General features: G+C 44.6%; 2 protein-coding genes across 3 annotated transcripts in view; both read left to right on the top strand.

Annotated features, from left to right (window-relative positions):
* Positions 1–1,216: 1,216 nt before the first annotated feature.
* s100u (S100 calcium binding protein U) lies at positions 1,217–10,501 on the top strand. Its single transcript, XM_083646504.1, has 3 exons — positions 1,217–1,328; positions 5,146–5,276; positions 5,629–10,501. Exons 2-3 carry the CDS (start codon positions 5,157–5,159, stop codon positions 6,070–6,072), a joined length of 564 nt encoding a protein of 187 aa, XP_083502630.1. The 5' UTR covers positions 1,217–1,328; positions 5,146–5,156; the 3' UTR covers positions 6,073–10,501.
* Positions 10,502–10,788: 287 nt separating this feature from the next.
* s100s (S100 calcium binding protein S) overlaps positions 10,789–11,856 on the top strand; it is a 3,792-nt gene continuing 2,724 nt past the window's right edge. Inside the window, exon 1 of one of the 2 annotated variants that reach the window (XM_083646507.1) lies at positions 10,789–10,842. The gene's annotated coding sequence lies outside the window, so the exon portion shown is untranslated. The remainder of the gene's footprint in view (positions 10,843–11,856) is intronic. The other variant, XM_083646506.1, reaches the window with a different exon arrangement.

The raw sequence follows: 11,856 nt of genomic DNA, 5'->3' as shown, positions 1-11,856 counted from the left end.
GATATGAATACACCCCATTGTGTTTGGGAGAACTTATTGTTTTTGCACGGGTTGACACTTTGTAGTTTGCTTACAATGTGTGTGTTCAGTTGGTAAATGTAATCCCAGTGTTATGAGCACTTCCTCCCAGTTCAGATGTCTAGACAGAGCGGTATGTGTCATGGCTTGTTCACCAGCTGTTTTATTAGCCTATACGCTTAATTTTTCAACTCACTGGGCAGCAGGTAAGAAATTAAATGTGGACTTTGCATCCAAATTAAACACAGGTGCCACTGTGGGTGTGACCACGGCCCACGGGGCAAATGAGTCACTGGCAACAATGTGACACACAAACTGACAGAGCATGGTATTACCTAGTATAGCCAAGGGCCTACACACACTGTAATAGAAAAATTGACTATCACAACATACACACACAGGTCCATTATGCTGCTGATTCCAAGAGCCTTCCCAGGTCTTCATGCGTAAAGTATTTTTTTTATTTCACTTATCCACCAGCACCACTAATGAAATGTCATCTTTGGAGGAATTTCGAACTTGTGTGAAGAGTTGAAGGTCCAAACTGAAGTCCAACAAAGCTCCTTCACCACCTCTACACACCACTTTTGACTCACACACTGGGTTCATTGCTTGTTTTTTCATTGCACTAAAGAAAATCACTCTCAGTCAAAAGTGTCACTGTCAAAGGACTGACACCCACTCAGTCAAACACTTTAACTGTTCTGAAGTTGAAAAGTATTACTTTATTCATGTATTGGTGTAAAATGGAAGAAATGTGATTTTTTTTGTGGCATCTCAAAGTTGTGAAGACTGGGACATTTTCCATTTCAGAGTTCCACCCTTAAAGAATGCATGATGTGTGTATTCCAATAAAGTGAAACAATTTAAAAACTGGTGGAACGTCCGAGTAGTCCCACTCCCTCCCGCCCTGTCAAGCCACACACAGCCTGGACAACCGGCGTGAAACTGTCCACATCACACATGACGTGAACCACTTGGACCACCACGCCAAATAGAATTGCAACAAAACAAAACGAAAAACAAAGGATTTTGAATGATACAAGTTCTTATGGCTGTGCTCTTCCACGCTCCCAATTCTCCCCCTCTCTCTCTCTCTTCCACTGTTCCAGGTACACGCCCTTTGACTTGTCAGGGGGAAAAGTTTTAAGGAGAGAAAAAAAAAAGAAATCACGGAAGAGATTCTGCAGTCCTACTAGTTTGGCAAGTTCTCTGCTCTCAAAGCAGCGTAGAAAGGCGGAGAAGAGGGCAGAAAGAAACACACATTTGGGCACATTTGTACACTTCCATTGTCCTGCAGACTGTATACGGTGAGTTACATCCGTCCTTTTGGTTTCCTACGGGGTTCTCCTCAATTATAGCTATTCGTTTATGCCACGTTTCGATATAGCCTATACTCTTGCAAGACAGCTACGGTCTGACTGCAGCGGGACGGTTTCAGTGACTCCAGCCCTCAGAAGTTTTTTAGGCTCGTGTTGCACTTCAAAACGCGTAATTTGCGACTAATTGGCAACTACTATTATATAGCCTACCGGCTAAAAGCTTATCTGTTTATCATTCTTTAGTTGTCATATGCTTTCCCTCGGAAAGATATCTGATATTTTGGTGTAGATCATCAGCTGTCAAGTTGCAGATTCATTACAAATAGCCCATCAAAAATTGAAGTGACCGTGCACAGGACCATGAATGCGTGGGCATCAGCTCCGCGCGTAATGGCGCAACTTTGCGCACAATCACAATTCTGTGCATAATAGTCGAACAAGTACGGCCCAGACGACTGACAACTTGGCTTGCAGAGTGCATTTTTGTAGAACTGTCACTCATACCATTTAGCCATTACCTAATGGGGGGGGGGTTTCAACCAACTTTTGTAACCATAACCTATAGCCTATTAATTAACACAATTAACTTAAAACATTGTCGTCTGTATTTTCAAACCTAGCTGCTGTAACATGTTGGATGAAAGACAGACACTGTAAGCCTGCTCACTGTATGTAGTTTACACTTTACAGAACTTGTTGTTCCTCTGTTAATATTTCATGCCACACGAGCGGTAGTATTGTCATTACTCTGCGCGCACATACCGTATCACATTCGCCCATTTGGAAACGCAACACTCAATCTCCTTTGGGCTCTGGAGGGAAACGGGAAACCTCTGGTTGCATATATTTAATTATTTGCGTGATTGTTTTTTTTTGTTTTTTTGGGACCTTTTAAGACAAATAACCGGGATTGGTTTGTTCTTGTAACCCTGAGAGAGGGCGGCGAGATGAAACTGTCACGCGAGTCGTCGTGTGCAACGTTTCAATTCGTTTGTCCAAATTAGTGCGTGTTGAGAAATGTCAAGCAGAGAGGTCACTAAAAGCAAAATAATGAATGTGAGAATTGTCAGAAATGTCAATGTCCAAGATTAGCCGACATTTCTTTTTCGAAAATTGGGTATTTCTTTGGATATAGGACTCAAGCCTGATGTGTATGGACTGAGGGTGTGTCACCAGCTGCAGGGAGAAGTCCCCTCCGTCAATGATTCTCAACCTTACCACAAGGACTCTAATCTAGTCCACATAATAAAGCTATACGATTGATGAGATTTTGTCTCGGACCCAAATATGAAAATATTTGTTTTATTAGATATGATTTCATCCAGAAATGCTGGTAGCCTGTCTGTAGTGTAGCCTGCCTGGAGATCATGGAAACCAAGCTCAACATAGCAATTATTCGATTGTGTTGCTGTTAACTTCTTGTAAATTAAATAATGATGAAGTTTAATCATTTATCAACTCGCTGGCTGGGGATCCCCTGGAACTCCCTCAAGGACCCCCGGTGGTCCCCGGCCGGACATCACGCGGAGAACCTGACTGGCCTATGTTTGACCATGTAGGGTGGGGTGTACCCTGACACCAAATATGACTTGTAGGGAGGGAACATTTTCATTTGTGATAATGTGATATGATGACATCACATAATATTATCAGCCCACATGTATTACATTATCACTGTTGCTTGATTAAAGTTGCCAATCATGGCAGTCATGTAAAAAGCCTTATAGTGTGTGTGGGCCTGCGTGCAAAACTTGTGGTTCAGAAAAGGACATTTTGCACCAGTTGTGGTGGATAGGAAACAAATGTGTGACAGGGACCCAATGAAATTTTAAACTTTAATTGCCCTACACTCCTGTGTCAGATCTCTCCCCCGTGGCATAATTAGGCTAACAGGCATGTTCCCTAATTGGCCATTGGCCTGTGGTGATTGCAGTAAGGGGGAGGGGGGGGGGGGGGGACAGAGCTGGTCCGAGGGTGATGGAGTGTGACATGTATGTCTGCAGCCGTTGAGAGATTCATTTGCGAAACGGCCACTCCGATCCCTGTCATGTACTGACTGACATGAGCAACAGCGTACATCCTGTTGAAACGAGGAGGCGCGCTGTGTTCTCCCACTGGAGTTAAGCTTGTTTGCTCTGTCGCAATTTGAATGCCGAAGCTGACAGACGAGTGTGGTCGCCTTACAAACTGAACGTGTTACCTCTCACCGCTTTGGGGCAAACTAGAGCGGGAGTCGGCCTGTACATTCCTGTCTCAGGTTCTTCTTCACAGACAGCGATGAAGGGGATTCCTGTCAGGATGTGTCACACACCAGTGGTATGCATTTGTGCAGAGTCGAGGGTATCTGACATCCCGATCTGTCGCGCCTAATGGGAACCCTATCGCTTCTAGTTAGACTCATAAATAGACTTGCATGTTTCGAATTATTATATAAGCGCCAGGCATAATGCAATACTGAGAATCCATATAGCGTTTCATTGTCACGTGTGCGCGTGAGGATACGACAGTGTGAAGGCAGGGGGGGTGGGGGGGCAGAGTGGCAGACAGAGGAAGAGAGAGTGTCACTGAGCGAGGGAGATAGATTCATGGAGCGAGAGAGAGAGAGAGAGAGACAGAGAGAGAGAGAGAGAGGGAGAGGTTAAGAAAGGAGAGAGAGAGAGAGAAGCACAGACAGTGCGGGCTAGGTAATCCCGTGGGTAATCCGAAGCGCAGTCGCGTTGGTAGCGTCAGTAGATCAGATGACCTATCAAAGATCAGAACTTCCATTGTTGCATCGCAGCTTGTCTCTCAATCAGACTCCCTCTCACCCTCTTGATGTATCTCACGTCACTGTCCGTCCCTCGGCCGCCGCGGCTCGGGACTCGCTCAACACCTGAAACGACCGCGGCCTCTCACAGGGAGGGACGTGGAGGACGTCCTCTGTTTCATTTTCCACTGGGCCACTTTGCCTATCAGTTGTGTGCTTTTTGACTTAGGCTCCTCTGCTAACCTTGTTCCTTCACAGCAGCCGTGAGCGAGTTTAGCAATCATGCCCGTCAGGCTCTGTTGTTTGTGACTCACTGAAACTCATGTATTATCCACCTCTCTCTCTCTCTCTCTCTATCTATCATCTATCTATCTATCTATCTATCTATCTATCTATCTATCTATCTATCTATCTATCTATCTATCTATCTATCTATCTATCTATCTAGTATCTATCTATCTATCATCTATCTATCTATCTATCTATCTATCTAGTATCTATCTATCTATCATCTATCTATCTATCTATCTATCTATCTATCTATCTATCTATCATCTATCTATCTGTCTGTCTGTCTGTCTATCTATCTAGTATCTATCTATCTATCATCTATCTATCTATCTATCTATCTATCTATCTATCTATCTATCATCTATCTATCTATCTATCTATCTAGTATCTATCTATCTATCTATCTATCTATCTATCTAGTATCTATCTATCTATCATCTATCTATCTATCTATCTATCTATCTATCTAGTATCTATCTATCTATCATCTATCTATCTATCTATCTATCTATCTATCTATCTATCTATCTATCTATCTATCTATCTATCTATCATCTATCTATCTATCTATCTATCTAGTATCTATCTATCTATCTATCTATCATCTATCTATCTACATGTATCTATCTATCTAATCATCCATCCATATATCTAATCTATCTATCTATCTATCTATATCTACCTATCACAAACAAGTGCTCACATACACACCGTACTCTTCTGTCTCCCCTCCTCCTCTCCCTCCTCTTGACCTGTCCCCTTCCCCAGAGAGAGGAGTCATGGAGGCTGCCATTCAGACCGTGGTGCAGGTCTTCGTGAAGTCGGCCAAGGGGAAGGAAAGCCTAGGAGGGAAGGACTTCCAGAAGCTCGTCAAGAGCCAGCTCGGCAACATCATGACGGTTGGGATCAATCTTTCAGTTAACCTCTCTGAAATATTAGCGAGGGCTCATATTATATAACCGCCGCGCCGAGAGAACACAATAGCCTCCTCGTATGTGCGCGGGCCACGGGCCGACGAGTGTTGTTGAACCCGTGACCAAATGCGGGTGTAATAGACGTGAATAGGGAATGTGATCTGATATGATAGAATGACAGTCATCAGTACTATAATGTAAAGAGAGCCGCTGATAGACGGTCAGTTACTAATCTTGCATGGTGATTTCACCGGTGAGATTCCAAGGTAGAGTTACGGTGCAACTCATCCTGGTGCTTGTTTGTCACCCACGGTGGTTTCTGTCTGCCAAACTGCAGGACGCAGACAGCTCAGACGCGGTGAAGGAGATGGGGCAGGGCCTGGACGAGAACCAGGACGGCAGGGTGGGCTTCGAGGAGTACATGAAGCTGGTGGGTTACTTGGCGACCTCGCTCAGCCAACAGCGGTGCCTCGCCAAAGACGAGCCCGCAGCGGCCGCCGCGCCGGCGGCGGAGGGCGCCCCCCCGGCCCCGGAGAAGGAGGAGGCGACGACACCAGAGGCGACACCGGAGGCAAAGGTAGAAGCTAAGGCAGAGGGAGAGACGCAGCCGGAGGCGGCCAAGGAGGAGCCAGCAGCAGCAGAAGCAGCGCCAGCCGCGGCAGCAGAGGAACCGAGAAAGGAGGAGGAGACGGTGGAGGAAGCAGTGAAGGTGGAGGAGGTGAAGGAGCAGCCGGCTGCAGAGGAAGAGGGGGAGAAGAAGACAGAGGAGGCCACCACATAGGGGACAATAGATTCCTTCACCCACACCACACTACAGGTTTACATTCAACACTACACCCAACACAGCAGAACGGGTGCCAAAAGAAGTCGCTGAAAACACTACCAATGTTTGTTTTTCTCCAAATACACACAATTTGGAAATAGAATACACTCAACGCCAAACCCAAAAACCCAGTTCCAAAGAAAACAAATTCTTTATGTTTGACAAAATATATGATATATATGACACTAGAATGATTGCATTTTTGTATCAGTACTTACCACTATGTTGATATGTAGGCTATGTATGTACATCCCCACTATATAGCACACTTACCTCAATACGATGATATACTATGATAGCATGCAGACATTCACTATCAGTGTGCACGGCCATGTCCCTGTGAAGGTTCACTGCAAAGTATGACACTATTATTATGATGTCCCTGCTGCCACCACTGTGTCACTACTCTAACACACCACTGCAGCAAGGCCCCAATGGTTGACATCACCTTCCCCTCTCTCACGTTCTCCTCTACCTGGGTCTAGTCTCTCCACGCCTCAGATGGCTTTTCACAGTTGTGTCATGCAACCCCACACTATACATTCCACTGTATGCACGTAGGCCAGGCCTCGCCAGGTCGCTGTTCAAACATTCATTAGCATGGCGTTATTCACCTGGCTTAGCACTAACGACGTGGCTGCATGAAAATCTGTCTGTCAAAATGAGACCATCTCCAGTTTACACCCTCCCACTCTTCACACCTCACACTGCTGTGGAGCCGACTTGGCGTTGACAATAAACGATTTTGTTTTGCTGAAGGATTGAGTTACTTCAGCTCATCTTAATAAGTCTACTCTATGCCCCCCCCCCTCCCCTCCTCTCCTCTCCTCTCCTCTCCTCTCCTCTCCTCTCATTCTCTTGTCTAGTCTACTCTCTCTCTCTCTCTGTAGTTCCCAGGAAGGGTCAGATCATCTGGACTCTAGATGTTCTTCCGTCTTAGTCAGCCGTGGATTGGGAGATGCACGATCAGGTGTGGGATGTCCTAATAATGGCCCTTGGCTAAATAATTGAATGCTTGGGCTGGGATGGAATCCATACCAGAGAGGCCTTATGGTCAGCAGGGAGCCCAAAATAGACACATGGGAGTGGGCTTTGGTGACCGGAGAGGCAGGCCAGCCAGGGGGAGTGCTCCATGCAACCCAATCCACCTGGATTAGAATTGGTAGGAAAGGGCACGAAAAGGAACACCGACATGTCAAGAAACTCATAGCAGATGTCACTCGGCGAACACTCAGTGCCTTCTGTTTTGATTATGGGCGGGCCCCGGGGGGCTCCATCCTCATCTTCCAAACGATGGCGTTGTATTAGTCGTGCTCCACAGGTTGAGCTATACAGGAGCTGGAGCAGACAGCACCTGCAGTAGCACTGCGTAGGTGGAGCGGTCAAACAAGGTCTCAGCAGAAACCTGAGCCTTGTGCTCTTAACGTTTTTTTTTAAAAGTCGCATGTCGTCTTCCTCTGGTTCTAGCACCAGTTGGTCAGGCTTTGTCATCTTCCTCTGGTTCTAGCACCAGTTGGTCAGGCTTTGTCATCTTCCTCTGGTTCTAGCACCAGTTGGTCAGGCTTTGTCGTCTTCCTCTGGTTCTAACACCAGTTGGTCAGGCATGTTGTTTTCCTCTGGTTCTAGCACCAGTTGGTCAAGCATGTCGTTTTCCTCTGGTTCTAACACCAGTTGGTCAGGCATGTTGTTTTCCTCTGGTTCTCGCACCAGTTGGTCAGGCTTTGTCGTCTTCCTCTGGTTCTAGCACCAGTTGGTCAGGCATGTCGTCTTCCTCTGGTTCTAGCACCAGTTGGTCAGGCTTAGCCTACGTATTTGTTTGTCCGTCACGCCCTTATACAGTTGGGAGAACCTGTTTGACCTGCAACTGGATCCCTGCTTCCAGGCGTTAGGAAACTACTGGATTAGACATTTGATGGGGAACACACCCTGGGACAGAAACAATTACATGAAAGTAATCCTGGGCTCCACTGATCTTAATGTAAGACAAGGTGGCAGTATCACAGGGCGCATTTGGCCGTCAGAGGTTGGGGTCTTAAAAAAAGTCAAATAGAATTCTGAGCCATCAGATGATGACTCTATATACTGTGTGATATTTAACAGCATGCTATTGCACAAAATATTGCATGCAACCAGTAACGGATCTGACAGATATTACCTGTGTATTACCTTTATAGCGGTCGTTGAAGCTTGACATGGCCTTAACGTTGTGCTAGTGTTTTATATTTACATAACTCTTCTTCAATTTGACCACTATGGAGATTACTTGAAGTTTCAAGGAAACCTAGTTATTTGTCACATTATATATGCAAACAATTAATTAGAATTTAATGATTTGTAAATTGTCTTAGCATGAATAATGCAGCTATGAGAAAAAGGCTCATGTTGCATGCCTTGCTACGTAGTAGCTGGCCTGCTGCTCGGTCTTAAGGCACATGTTTTGTCAAACATGCTCCCATACGAGTATGCATTGTAACGTTGTAACAGCACCTGGCATTGTGACGTTGTAACAGCACCTGGCATTGTAACGTTGTAACAGCACCTGGCACTGTAACGTTGTAACAGCACCTGGCACTGTAACGTTGTAACAGCACCTGGCACTGTAACGTTGTAACAGCACCTGGCATTGTAACGTTGTAACAGCACCTGGCACTGCAAATTCCTCACTGGCAAACGGGCAAGACAAATAAACCTGAGTCATGTGGTCTCCTTGCCTCACTGCGACACTCCCATTGTAAATACTGTCATCTACAACTCCACTCAGCTTTCAGCATAGAGAATACTCACAGTACATTGCATTCTTTTTTTTTTGCATGATCTATTGTTATTACTAACACACAATAGAGCCTCATGGGACTTTTCTAATCATTTAGAGTATATAATGATTCCACTTTTTATTAACACCTATATCCCATTTTATAGCAAAATACTTTTCTTATCATGGTACTTCCTGTGAAATACATATCACTGTATTGCAGCATTTACAGCCGGCCGGCCTGCTCACTATGTACACATAGGCCTCAGGCGCTTGCATCTTGTATATACACTGACAGGCTGCATACCTTGTTCATTTTTCCCATAGGCTATAGGCATGCTTAAACACAGTGCACAATCTATCACTTTTCTCCACGCTAGGCTTTACACATCTGTCATGGGAACTATGCGGAATCTGCACCGTTTCCTAGTCCGCAGCCAGAAATAACAGCAAAATGATTGACCTGCTTTAAGAATTACTTGACTTGCACGACCAAGTGATTCCTGGATATTAGATTAAACTAGCCCAGTCTCCAATTTATTTTTTAAATAGCAACGTTTTCGACCAACATTGCAATGTTACAATTTCGGCTCCAAAATTGTAAAATGGTAACGTTTTTTTTTCCGGGGGTCTCCGACCCCACGGACCACTCTAACCTCTCCCAGATCCTAACCCTAAACCTAACCTCTCCCAGACCCTAACCCTAAACCTAACCTCTCCCCAGACCCTAAACCTAACCTCTCCCCAGACCCTAACCCTAAACCGTTACCATTTTACAATTTTGGAGCCGAAATTGTAACATAGGTCCAATGTTGGTCCAAAACGTTGCTATTTTACAGTTTTCTGTGAGACTTTGTTGGATTAAACAAATCTGGGTCAGCCAGTATTTGCTAATATTTTTTTACCACAAGTAATCCTTTCCTTTAACCCACTTGAAATAGCAGATGTGTCAGATAAGTTGTCAGTCGTCGAAAACTGAACGAGGTTATAGAGTCTGTACTTTCTGGCACATATTGCTGTCCAATGTTGCAAACCCCACCCATCTTGTACTGCAAACAGGTGAAGAAAATGCTGGTACTCGAGCACATTTGCAACAGGGAGTGTTGCAGCCAGCATATCTGCCACACAATAGTCTGATTCATTTCTAGCCATGAGATCAAGATAAAGTCTTGTGTTGAGAATGCTCCCAATAGGTATATGTGTGTAATAGATATATAACATAAGTATATGTGTGTAATAGACATATAACATAAGTATATCTGTGTAATAGATATATAACATAAGTATATATGTGTAATAGATATATAACATAAGTGTGTGTGTGTGTGCGCGCGCGTGCATCCTGGTGAAGGCTCATAGGGGTTGAAATGTCACTGTGATTAATAATTAAATATATCTATGGGAGCATTCCTAAAGAGTGTGTAGGCTTTCATATTTATCTATGGGTTAATACACTCTGCTTATCACTTGCCATGGCATACAATGTAGTGTGTGTGTATGTGTGTGTGTGTTCAGCGATTTGACTCAATTCAACCCACTGTCATGTGTCCCCCCCCCCCCCCCCCCCCATCTTTAAAACTGTGTCATGTTTTTTGCTTAATGTAACAAGTGTAATGGCTAATATTAAATAAAACTGTGACAATAACATCAGACTTTGTGGTCCTACTATAATGATGTGCAGAGGCTCGGTTCCTCACAGAGGTCAAGCTTTCGTGCCGCGCGTGTGTGTGTGTGTGTGTGTGTGTGTGTGTGTGTGTGTGACAGAGAGAGAGGGAGGTAGAGAGAGAAAGCACCTGCACAGAAAGAGGGAGGATAGCGAAACAGAAGCAGGGTGTACGTAAGTGGATAAAGGAGGGAGGGGGGGGGGGGTTGAGGTGATATTTAAGCCACTGGCAAACTCTCTCTCATCCATCTCTCGCTTGGCTCAGTCCTCTGCACCTCTTCTGAGACAAAGGAGGCCTTCCATCAGCACTCAGGTAAGACGGACAGCTTGGAGGGATTGCAGATATACTTTCTCCTCCGTGCCTGATTATGTGTTTGCTCGGATCGTTGGGCAATATTTTATCCGCCGTGCAGCACCTGTTTATGCAAATAGCCAAAAGTTCAAACGCCTTGAGGTCAGGGAGACACTGGGTAAACGGATGCCCAGCCTCAGGAGACTTGAGAGCAACACTCGGGGAGTGATTGGAAGGGGTTTCCTCCTTGAAAAAGGTACCGTCTGATTTCCAGGGGTGTCCAATTAGGTAGATCGTGATCTACACGTACCGGTAGATCTCGGGGGTACCGGTAGATCTCGGGGTATCAATAAGTAGCTCGCCAAAGAAATCAGAAAATGTATTGTTTTTTTGTATTATTATTTTTTAACGCATAAGCTAAATCCCACTCATGTATACTGTAGCTAACTCAGTATCTACAGTATTTAACATGGCATGATTAAATAATGTTAAATAAATGTGTTAAATGTGCTATCTACTCTGGGGAGTGATTGGAAGGGGTTTCCTCCTTGAAAAGGTACAGTCTGATTTCATTGGACCAGGGGTGTCAATAGATGTGTTCAAATGTGCTAAATATGTACTGGGAGGGGGACAAGGGGGAAGAAGTAGCTCGCGACTAGTTTTATTTTTTGTAAGTAGCTCTCGACCTAAAAAAAAAAGGTTCAGGCACCCCTGCACTGGACTGATCAGCTTTGAAGAACAGCAAAGCAGGAATAATGTGGAGCTGGAGTTTGTGGCAAATCAGTGTTAATGCAGTATATTACATGACAGTAATAGTGTGTAATAACTAAAAGAAAATAATCATGCAAGATGTAAGAAGAACAGTAAAGCTGTGCTAAATAATCTGAGAATCTGAAAGAATCATAATATCAGCAGTTAAACAATGACATGGCCATTGCAAACCATTGGTACACGTTTGTTTCTATACCATTAAATGTTTTTTTTCTCCCTCCAGTGAAACAAACCTGTCGTAATATGTTCATAAGTCACGGCGTG

Source organism: Poromitra crassiceps (assembly GCF_964638095.1).
Source record: "Poromitra crassiceps genome assembly, chromosome: 11".
NCBI classification, from domain to species: Eukaryota; Metazoa; Chordata; class Actinopteri; order Beryciformes; family Melamphaidae; genus Poromitra; species Poromitra crassiceps.
The sequence above is the reverse complement of the archived record's forward strand: the minus strand, read 5'-3'. Positions and strand labels throughout refer to the sequence as shown.